Source organism: Oncorhynchus kisutch, linkage group LG16 (assembly GCF_002021735.2).
Source record: "Oncorhynchus kisutch isolate 150728-3 linkage group LG16, Okis_V2, whole genome shotgun sequence".
In the NCBI taxonomy this organism is placed as follows: Eukaryota; Metazoa; Chordata; class Actinopteri; order Salmoniformes; family Salmonidae; genus Oncorhynchus; species Oncorhynchus kisutch.
In genome coordinates, this window is record NC_034189.2 from 16,608,018 (window position 1) to 16,620,585 (window position 12,568).

Here is a 12,568-nt window from a genome sequence, read left to right on the forward strand (position 1 = left end):
ATAATACAGTGATCATAATATTTTTCCATTTTCCAAACGTACTATCAAACCAATTAGTCAGATAAGTATCCACCCCAGATTTTTCTGCCAAACCGTGAGCCAGGGTGTTCAAACCAGCTGAGGCTTCGGTCACTGATTCGTCCGGAGCTGTGTTATTTGGGATGTAAGCACAAACATGGTCCTGAAAATCATGCATAACCCTCCCTTTTCAGCCAATAACATATCGAATGCAATTCTATTCTGCCAAGCCATCAGGCTGGTAGCTTCAGTCTGTTCTGCCAAATCTTTAATAGCATCTCTGGTATAATTAATAAAGCGCTGTTGATTATAATAAATATAATTAATCCAGTCCACATTCTTATTGAGAGTAGACCACCCGGAAATGCTAAACTCTAATCCTGCTAGGATCTGATTTCTTGCTTTGAACTCATCTGGCACCCCCCGTGGAACCCCAATGTTATCAATATATACTTTTTCATCAAAAGACCCAGGTGGAGTAGCTCTTTTCTCCCGTTAGGCTAACTTTATGTCTTGGTGTTGAATGAGTGTGAAAGGCATTCCCAAATGTACAAGGGAGCATAATCCTGTCCAATCTGCCGGTAAAACCTCGCCCTGTCATCATTTCCCAAGAGTACTGTACTGGGCCAAACGGTAATAATCTCCTCCAGTCACTGTAAAGGGAGGAACCTGTGGATATAAATAGTGCAAATCAATGCAACTGTCATTATCTGGCATTCCTGCTTTCGTGAACAGCTTTACCATACTGGCCTAACCTCCTCTACCCGGAACCGTACTAGGGTGTCGACCAAAAACTGGTCATATCCATCATACCGCAACCCTAGATCGTCCTTCATTACTGTTTAAAGGGTAAGGCGTATCTTTATGCAATACATCCCTCTCTCCGGATTACAGTCAAAAACTCTCACCTTCACTATACTCCACCTCCTAACATACTGGGTGAGTGGATTCATATAGCCCTCTCTCTCCATATGAGCTATGACCTGTGTCCATGATCAATATGGGGGCCTGCACAGATATATACCATAATGGCTCAGAGTCCTAGACTGCCATGTAGTTAGAGACCCCATTTGGTCTACATAAAACTCCATTGCGAGATCCTTCCCAACCTCTACTCTAACTTCCTGTCTACCCAGATCTAGGGATCTCTTATGCTTGTTTTGGAACAAAATCCTCATCGTCTAAACCATGGGTCAAATTACCACTCTCCGCATACTCAGGTGGGACGTGCTGTATCAGGAATATGGCACCCACGATATGACAGCTCAGACGAACAGCGCCCATGTGAAGCCCCACCCTCTCCCCGAGAACACATCATTAGCAAGAGCCAGACACACCTTCACTTCTATGAACAAATACAGGGGTGAAAAGACAGAAAGGATATCTGCATTCGAGAGATGGCCCCCGGAATTCTGTTAATTCCAGTTCTCCTCTCGAACACTGTTTATTGTTCGACAGTGTCACTGTGTCTTACCCTCCCGCCGTGTGATATGATTCCGGGTAGCTCTTTCAGCTAGCTGTCACCAGGAGTCCTTGGTATGGTCCCCCCAACAAGCCTCTGGGACTGGATTGAGTGACTTCACCTGTAGTTCACCTGTAATGCATAAAATCCTGGACATACAGGCTTGGTTAACAAACAGTTTCTCATATGTTTTATCTGATTATATCTTTAACTTCTATGCCTATTTGTTAGCTTTTTTTAATATATTATTAGTTTATTATCCAATAGGCCACTAACTTACCCATCCCCCTTTTGATACCTGGCTCTGCCCAGGTAACAACCTTATCTACCCTAAATAATGACTTAGGTAGGATTAGTAAATTATCCTTATATTCTGTCATTATCATGTATGTCCAATTCTCCCTTGGGCATCCATTCATATCAATCCTGTATCAATTCTCTGTCAAGTGTCTTATCTAGTTTAAGAAGTATCTGTGCTATTTATATATGTTCTTAAATATATATATTTACCGATTTAAACAATAACCCCTTTCTCTCCTATCTCTCAAATACCACTAAGCGTCTCACTGTTCGACTTTATCTAAAATCATTGATTTTAGAAAAAACATGTCTGAGTGGCAATCTCTAAAGTCCTTACATTTCCTTAATCAATCTATCTTAATCCTTACAAAAATCCTAAATCATCACAGATGTCATATATTCCTGTCAAATTTAATACTAATTCAATAAAAACTTCCTAATAGTCAAACAAAGCCTAAATTAATGCTAAATATATCAAATCCTTCCTACATTAATAAGCTTTTTCCTTCAGGGATCCACAGTATTTTATCTGACAATAACATGAATTAACCTTAAAATCAGTTTCATTAATAATTTAATATATGTTGCATAGTGTGTGGAATACCTTATCTACAGTAATTTATCACCCCTAAGAACTGAAACGTATTTTTCTATGTCATTTCCTGCCCTATTGGCTTAATACGGTGTCCTGTCCAAACCTCAAATGACCATGTTTTATCTCCCCCTATTTATTCTCAATGATAAATAGGACTATTTTCTGTTGTAATACCAAATCAATAATAGCCAAATCAAAAACTTCACAGCTAATATTGTAAAACAGAATCCTGAAACACTTTCTCCATTATAATTAATTTACCTAGTAACACAAATGACCACAAATTCATTATACAAATGGCTCTCCCCTGAGGCTGATCAGACCCCAAAAGATAGCCATGATAAGGTCAATAGGTCATACCACCCTTTTATAGTCATGTTCCATACTACATTAGACATATTAAAGTACCCTTTATCCTTAAAATAAAAAAAAAATGTAATTAAAACTCATGAAATAAAAACTCATAAAGTTCCATATGTGAGCGAGCCTCTTTAAAATACCTTTGCACTAAAACAAATAGTCCTAACAAATGTTTTATGTGTATATATTTGCAAAGCTTAATGAATAAACAACACTTCCAGGTCTTTTTCAATTTGGTCGTTTATGGCCTCAATCTCACCCACTCTCCCCAAGATTATAATCCCAGGAAACATCTAAAAGTGAGACACCTAAACATCAATTTTACCAGAAGAACTCAAAACGCCTAACTAGCATTCACTATGCTACTTTGATTCAGCAACTCAAAAGTGAACTATAAACTAAACCTAATGATAATTCCCCTTTACCTCAAATCATTAATCATAAGTTTTAAACAACGTCAATGTATATGTTTACTTAAATGAACATGCTACCCTTAGATACAATTAACCAGACAACATTATTATCCAATGTATTACTTTTTCCCTCTGCCGCAAATGTTGTCAATTTTCTCAGTGTAAGAAATCCGTAATTTAATCCCAGATATTTAATAAAAATGTAAACGCATTCTCCCATGGCTCCTTCAATTTACATATTTTAGATAACTTCCATCCGTCCCGGAATAAGGAATCCCACTTAAACACACCAGAATACAATGTTTAATTAAGTTAAATCAAACCCTAAAATAGACCATAACCAGTAACCAAATAAACAAAACACTTTTGTCAGCAAACAATTTTCTCCGTTACCCCCAGTCACAACATCATTTCCGTGGCGACAAAAGTGCCTTGCAAGTGATGTCATCAACAAGTGCTCAACCTAGAGCCGAGCCGCAACGACTTTCAATGAATAGTAAATAATAATGTCTGCAGCAACAGTAGTACGGGTTCGATAAACCAAACCTAATTTATCACATCTGTTGAATCCTGAATTAGAATTTACAACATCAATCAACATCTCTCATCTCTCAATTCGCAGAATTTATAAGAACATTTCAATGGGCATAAATATATCGTAATTGTCTCTTCATTATTATTTATAATTTATTTGATTTAAGTAACTGTCTCGTCTTTGACTTAGCATTTTAATTACGATTCTATTCCCAATACATTATTCACTTGTCTAATTAAAACTCCTAATATTTCCATATGTGAGTGTACCCCTTTAAGATATCTTGTCTCTGAGAACAGGATAATCCCCTTAACCCAAACGTTTACTACAATAAACGAACACTAATAATTATGATAATCCCTTAACATCATTTGTTTTAAATCCCTCGATGTTTCATGTAACTCATTCAGTCTATCTCCAAATTGTCGCCCCAAAATATTTTATACACTGCCATACACTCAAACCACTGTGATAAACGTGCACTGTCCCTTTAAGATAAGACATTTACTTGTTCCCCGTAATGAAAACAGATAATGTTTTTAGAATACGTTAACTTCTTGTTCGAATTCACTGGCGTTGCCTAACCAAAAATCAATACTCGGGAAAACAATCACAACTTTTTACGATTAAACTATTCTTACCTATTTTATAGTCCAATATAGCCCAATGGAATGCCTAGCAATTCCGTTGCTAGCTGTAGCATCTTTTCAGACTATCCTTACGATATTCAGCTCCTTAAAAAAATGTATTTGGAACTTTTAGCCACTTTTGAAGAGTAACTCAAAGCTATAATGCACGCATTTCCCTCTAAATGCCACAACCCATTATCTCTGTTTACATTTGAGGAAGGGTGTTGTGTAACCAAGGTAAAATGACGCCGCAAGTCAGCCTGTCTCTGTAAAATATATATTCCCTATTCAGATTGAGTTCTGCTTTAAATTCTATCAACAAAGTAAAACCAACCAAACTTCTCAACTTTCTATACCCTAACATTTAAACGTACCATGTTCTGTGCTAAATTTATCGTATGTCAGTCGATTCGTAAAAAAATATATATCATCCTGGTGGAACAAAACTGTATCGTATCTCTCCGTTATTCCCTACATTTAACCAGGTTTAGGTGACTTTCTCTTCTATGATACATTTATTTAAATACGACTCCCATCTCAATACATTATTCTAGCAGATCATTTTGGGCAAAATAGCGTATTACATCGAAATTGTCTTGCCATTATTTTGAATGAATTCTTCTTTCAATTCAATCTAAACAACACATTAAACATTCAGTTCATATCATATACAAACACTAGCGACCGTATTTTTTCAGGCAAAACATACAAATAGATGAATTACAACCTAAAATCAATTTTAGTCTATCGGTTTCAAAGCTGAAATACGAACCTTTAGTGTCCCGCAATTGAAATGATTGAGTTTCCCCACCAATAACTATATTATTATAATTGTCTGTAGTCGCAAACTTCGACACCGAGAATTCTCAGAAAATCGTCCTAATTTAAAACCCTTCCTGACTATTTTAGTAATATCAGCTTCTATTCAGGTTCTTTGTCTGAGTCAGATTTTGGACGCCTCCCTTCCATTCTCTTTGTTCTCCTATAACGGTAATCTCCCGTTAGTTCCGGGACCTCCTTGGAATTCTATTTGTGTTCTCTCCTTTATGGAAACCTTATCAATAGCTTTGACTGTTGAATCAGATATTAGGTCTTACCTATACAACTCTAAGCCCAGGGGTCGTAAATCCATAGAAATATCTTATTTTCTTGTTGTGTCAGAGGGCTTTTAAAGAACGCTAATAATCGTTATCTCACGCCACTATTACTTAGGCTTCCCTCTCGCATGGAACCTCTTGTCTATAGATTTGGCTTTTTATCCCATTTCTCTAGATTTTGGTTTCCCTCTCCTCCTCATTTGGATATTTCAGTACTATTTGTTGAATCGGAACGATGATCAATACTCCCACAATTCAAATGACCATTCAAGTTATCTTGTCCGCATATAATTCCCTTCCTGTCTCCCCACGCCTAGTTATTACAAGATCACCGTCCTATCCCCCAGCACCTATTTAATATCCCGTCTTAATCTCGGGCGAATATGCCTCTCATGATTGTCTGTGTATATATTTCTATGACCTATGTAAGTGTATTTATCTTTACACAGTTATTTTAGTTGCTCTTCTGTCTGACTATGTGTGTGTCTCTTTAATGATAATCAATGTGTATGGGTTTCTATATGTATTTCTCCTTTCTGGAAACTTCGTCCATAGATTTGACTTTTGATCGGACTTTACATTTCACCCGTATGATATTCTCCTTGGGACTTTCAACGTTAATATCTCATATCTCACTACTCGAGACTAAGTTTCCCTCTCCTCCTCTTTGGACATGAATTTCTTTCAGCATTGTACAGGTTCAATTTTTCTGTTCGCCTAGAATTACCCTGCCTTCTCACCAAGCCTTATTTATCTTCACCTGTTTTAATATATCTATCTGCTACTTCTTCATAGTCAGACTACTTCCCATAAACAGATAGACTACTCAGGTTAAAACTTTATTTAGGTATGTCTTTTGAATTAATGGCTATCCTATTTGTACAGAACGACCGTCCTATCAAACAATACGTACTATATCCCTCCTTAATAACCTTCTGGCTTGCAAAACCATGATTTATTAAGCTCTAGTTTATTTATGGTTGTGCACCTTACCACAGGTCAATTTCAGACCTGTTTCCTTCCTATCGATTTTGGTTAAAACACAAAGTAGAAACCCATTGTATTTGTTCAGGATATTCAAGCACCTATCATTGATTAAATCCAAACTCCTTTAGAACATTTAATCAAAAATATCCTAAATAATTCCTCCCAAATTCGAGAATAAAGGCTACTGACCTTGCCGCCGACTGGGAAAAGCACTGTTCGTTGGATCTAGTCACTGTCCCTGTCGGTCTGAGATGTACATCGGCCTGGTCTTTTCCCTCAATTCAGAGGCCAGGTCTTAAATAATGGGACCCAACCCGCTCGTGCACGATTTTCAGCGTAGTACCTTCAGATGGCAGAGACGGGTATTTAGTTCCGGCGTTCGAAGGACCAATTGTTACAGGAATTATATTCCTCTGTTTTAATACCCAATTAAAATGAATCACTCTGTCAATTCATAAGAGTTTGTATGACCCTTATTTGTATAAAATGGACAGAGACCAGCCTTTGAAATCAACCAGCTGCGTTTATTCTCGAGATTACTGGACATGATACAGTTTATCACAGGTTATAAACTGAAAATGACATCAGCGTTTTCTAAATGTTCCGTCTCTTCTTGACACTGGAAGAAAGGCTCTATAGTTCTCAAGCCTTCCCACCTCGCCTAGAGCCAAGGTCAGCCTGTGTAGATAAGCATTCTAGCCAGTCTGGCGATATAGTTCATTCATTTCTACCAAGGAACAGACAGTCATTGTTCTAATTCTTGATTATATTTACACACATTATATTCAGTACTAGGATTAAAAAGAAAATGCATACATATACAGTAACATAATAGTAATCTGATTAGTACATATACAGTAACATAATAGTATTCTGATTAGTCAGTCCTGATTGAAATGTATACATAATTAGTCATTATTGATAAAAATTCCCTTAACAATAATGTACTACCCCAGTCTGTCAGACACACTATAACAGGAGACACCCTCACCATCAGCACTCGGCGGTCCCGTTCTGTCTGCTTGTGTGGCCTACCATATTGCAGCCGTTGTTGCTCCTAGACGTTTCCACTTCACAATAACAACACTTACAGTTGACTACAGTTAGCTCTAGCATGGTAGAAATTTGACAAACTCACTTGTTAGACAGGTGGCATCCTATGACAGTGTCACATTGAAAGTCACTGAGCTCTTCAGTAAGGCCATTCTACTGCCAATGTTTGTCTATGGAGAGTGCATGGCTGTGTGCTTGATTTTATACACATGTCAGCAACGGGTGTGGCTGAAAAAGCCGAATCCACTCATTTGAAAGGGTGTCCACATACTTTTGCATATATAGTTTATATGTCTAAAATAATAGTTACTGTACTACTTACTGAAGTCAGATCCTACTTTGGAAAGATTGTTGCTCTGACTGCATTTGTCTTCATATAACTGTTTCCACAGCTCTGCCCACGGCCTCAGTGAAGATAGTCACTGAGATAGATAGACATATGCTCTAACTACATTTAATCATGATAGATCAGATTCTATGTATGAAACAACTAACTACATTTAAACATGATAGATCAGATTCTATGTATGAATCAACTAACTACATTTAATCATGATAGATCAGATTCTATGTATGACACAACTAACTACATTTAATCATGATGGAGCAGATTCTATGTATGAATCAACTAACTACATTTAATCATGATAGATCAGATTCTTTGTATGAAACAACTAACTACATTTAATCATGATAGATCAGATTCTATGTATGATACAACTAACTTAATGTGTCTTTCTACAGCTCTGCCTGTGGCCTCAGTGAGTGTCTCTTCTCAGGGTCTCCTCTACTCTGGAGAGACAGTCAGTCTGCAGTGTGTCATACCAGAGTACACAGACTGGAGGTACTACTGGTACAAAAACAACCAACACCTTCCTGATGAGACCAGTAAAGTCATAGATATCACCATCCCCATCACTCAGACTGGTCAGGCTGGTCAGTACTGGTGTGAAGGGAACAGAGTGTCTAGACCCACATCTTCACTACCAAGTGATCCTGTCACTCTCACTGTAAAAGGTGAGTTACTTTGTTGTGCTTTATTGATGTTGTTGACTATTTATATTGAGTCAATCAGGGTCTGTGTGCCAGAATTCATTACAATGAGCTCTAAAATGATTGGGACAGTGAAACATGTTCTGTTGTTCTGTTAAGCAATAACAAACATGTTCATTTAGTATAGTACAGAGTCATTGTTTATACACCTATTTCTATTGAGAGGAGTCTGTCCCAAACACTGACTCATAAACTTCATGTTTGAACATAAAGGAAAACATTTATATAGAGGTTTCATCTTTGTATCTGGAACATTATGGTGTCTGTTACAACACAGGCAGAACATCTACATGTTAATGTTGCATGTGCCATAATCTACCAACTGTGATACAGAGGACCACCATGTGGGTAGTGGACACTTCAGGAAAAAGAGTAGAGTATTGAAATGTATAAACAAACAGGCGGGGGGGGGGGGGCTTCAACCCTCCAAGACCCCAAACATTGACATCTATTTGACCAAAAAACTACTACAACTATAAATTACTCTACTGTACTGTTTTCTACTGTACTCTACCCTACTCTATTGTACTGTACTGTAAACTAATCTACTGTGCTGTGTTCTACTGAACTGTACCCTGCTCTATTGTATTGGTTAAATTACGCTTGTGTGCGGGTTCTCGGCCATGGAAACACATATCATGAATGTCCCGACAAACATTTATTGTGCTGAGTTTGCTTCTAGAGGCAGTTTGGAATGCAGTACTTAGTGTTTCAACCGAGAACAGACCATTTTATGAGCTCCGCACATCAGCACTCGACGATCCCGTTCTGTACGCTTGTGTGGCCTACCATATTGCAGCCGTTGTTGCTCCTAGACGTTTCCACTTCACAATAACAGCACTTACAGTTGACTGGGTTAGCTCTATCATGGTAGATATTTGACAAACTGACTTGTTAGAAAGGTGGCATCCTATGACGGTGTCACGTTGAAAGTCACTTGAGCTCTTCAGTAAGGCCATTCTACTGCCAATGTTTGTCTATGGAGATTGCATGGCTGTGTGCTTGATTTTATACACGCCAGAAACGGGTGCGGCTGAAAAAGCCGAATCCACTGATTTGAAGGGGTGTCTACATACTTTTGCATATATAGTTTATATATCTAAAATAATAGTTACCGTACTACTTCCTGAAGTCAGATCCTACTTTGGAAAGATTGTTGCTCTGACTGCATTTGTCTTCATATAACTGTTTCCACAGCTCTGCCTACAGCCTTAGTGAAGATAGTCACTCCACAGGGTCTCCTCTACCCTGGAGAGACAGTCACTCTGCGGTGTGACATATCAGACTACACAGACTGGACGTACTGCTGGTTCAGAGACAACCATCACCTTCCCATTCAGACCAGAAAAACCATCACCATCTCTCTCCCTGACCAGGCTGGTCAGTACAGGTGTGATGGGAGGAGGAGAGATCGGCCCCAGAAGTCATATCGCAGCTCAGCTCTCCCCATCATCATCACTGGTGAGGTCACTGTTTGTCTTCAATCTGGGTTCTGTAAATTTAGAGCCAATGAGGTTTAATCTAAATACAGACATATACACTGTAAATTCTAACTGAATGGAGTCAACATATGTAAAATATACTTTTATCACAATGTTACAGCATCAGCTGAATTACCAGGCAGGTATCCAGATGTTTTGTGCATTATTTTCACAGCTCTTCCCAAAACTACTCTGACTGTAGAGCCAAACCCTGCATTCACTGGAGAGAAAGTCACTCTGAAGTGTTCAGTGAGGTCTTAAAGTATCTGGAGCTATAAGTGGTTCAAAGACAGGAATGATAATGTAGTATCCCAGTCTGGTTACAGTGACATTGGAGTCTCTCAAATCAAATCAAATCAAATTTTATTTGTCACATACACATGGTTAGCAGATGCGAGTGTAGCGAAATGCTTGTGCTTCTAGTTCCGACAATGCAGTAATAACGAACAAGTAATCTAACTAACAATTCCAAAAAAACTACTGTCTTATACACAGTGTAAGGGGATAAGGAATATGTACATAAGGATATATGAATGAGTGATGGTACAAAGCAGCATAGGCAAGATACAGTAGATGATATCGAGTACAGTATAACATATGAGATGAGTTTGTAAACAAAGTAGCATAGTTAAAGTGGCTAGTGATACATGTATTACATAAGGATGCAGTCGATGATATAGAGTACAGTATATACATATGCATATGAGATGAATAATGTAGGGTAAGTAACATTATATAAGGTAGCATTGTTTAAAGTGGCTAGTGATATATTTACATAATTTCCCATCAATTCCCATTATTAAAGTGGCTGGAGTTGAGTCAGTGTCATTGACAGTGTGTTGGCAGCAGCCACTCAATGTTAGTGGTGGCTGTTTAACAGTCTGATGGCCTTGAGATAGAAGCTGTTTTTCAGTCTCTCGGTCCCAGCTTTGATGCACCTGTACTGACCTCGCCTTCTGGATGACAGCGGGGTGAACAGGCAGTGGCTCGGGTGGTTGATGTCCTTGATGATCTTTATGGCCTTCCTGTAGCATCGGGTGGTGTGGGTGTCCTGGAGGGCAGGTAGTTTGCCCCCGGTGATGCGTTGTGCAGACCTCACTACCCTCTGGATAGCCTTACGGTTGAGGGCGGTGCAGTTGCCATACCAGGCGGTGATACACCCCGCCAGGATGCTCTCGATTGTGCATCTGTAGAAGTTTGTGAGTGCTTTTGGTGACAAGCCGAATTTCTTCAGCCTCCTGAGGTTGAAGAGGCGCTGCTGCGCCTTCTTCACGATGCTGTCTGTGTGAGTGGACCAATTCAGTTTGTCTGTGATGTGTATGCCAAGGAACTTAAAACTTGCTACCCTCTCCACTACTGTTCCATCGATGTGGATAGGGGGGTGTTCCCTCTGCTGTTTCCTGAAGTCCACAATCATCTCCTTAGTTTTGTTGACGTTGAGTGTGAGGTTATTTTCCTGACACCACACTCCGAGGGCCCTCACCTCCTCCCTGTAGGCCGTCTCGTCGTTGTTGGTAATCAAGCCTACCACTGTTGTGTCGTCCGCAAACTTGATGATTGAGTTGGAGGCGTGCGTGGTCACGCAGTCGTGGGTAAACAGGGAGTACAGGAGAGGGCTCAGAACGCACCCTTGTGGGGCCACAGTGTTGAGGATCAGAGGGGTGGAGATGTTGTTGCCTACCCTCACCACCTGGGGGCGGCCCGTCAGGAAGTCCAGTACCCAGTTGCACAGGGCGGGGTCGAGACCCAGGGTCTCGAGCTTGATGACGAGCTTGGAGGGTACTATGGTGTTGAATGCCGAGCTGTAGTCGATGAACAGCATTCTCACATAGGTATTCCTCTTGTCCAGATGGGTTAGGGCAGTGTGCAGTGTGGTTGAGATTGCATCGTCTGTGGACCTATTTGGGCGGTAAGCAAATTGGAGTGGGTCTAGGGTGTCAGGTAGGGTGGAGGTGATATGGTCCTTGACTAGTCTCTCAAAGCACTTCATGATGACGGATGTGAGTGCTACGGGGCGGTAGTCGTTTAGCTCAGTTACCTTAGCTTTCTTGGGAACAGGAACAATGGTGGCCCTCTTGAAGCATGTGGGAACAGCAGACTGGTATAGGGATTGATTGAATATGTCCGTAAACACACCGGCCAGCTGGTCTGCGCATGCTCTGAGGGCGCGGCTGGGGATGCCGTATGGGCCTGCAGCCTGCAGTAGAGCTGATGCAGTAGAGCTGATGTGTCTGACCACGGTCAGTACTGGTGTGAAGGGAACAGAGTGTCTAGACCCACATCTTCACAACCAGGTGATCCTGTCACTCTCACTGTAGATGGTGAGTTACTTTGTGTTTTTTGTCATAAAGATGGACACTATTTATATTGTGTCAGAATTCTTAGTTAAAGTATTGGTACAGTGTTGTTCTGTGAAGTCTCCAAACTCCAAAGCAATAACAAACATATTGTTCAATTAGTTTAGTACAGAGTAATTGTTTATATACACACTGTATTTCTATTGAGAGGAGTCTGTCCCAAACACTGACTCCTAAACTTCATGTTTAAACATAAAGGAAAACATTTGTATAGAGGTTTCATCTTTG

The 12,568-nt window shown here is 39.7% G+C and overlaps 1 protein-coding gene across 1 annotated transcript in view; it reads left to right on the forward strand.

Annotated features, from left to right (window-relative positions):
* LOC109906211 (basement membrane-specific heparan sulfate proteoglycan core protein-like) overlaps positions 1-12,568 on the forward strand; it is a 258,730-nt gene that overhangs the window by 107,144 nt on the left and 139,018 nt on the right. Inside the window, exons 9-10 of the mRNA XM_031793088.1 lie at positions 8,194-8,466; positions 9,700-9,963. Coding sequence (XP_031648948.1) covers positions 8,194-8,466; positions 9,700-9,963 — 537 coding nt within the window. The remainder of the gene's footprint in view (positions 1-8,193; positions 8,467-9,699; positions 9,964-12,568) is intronic.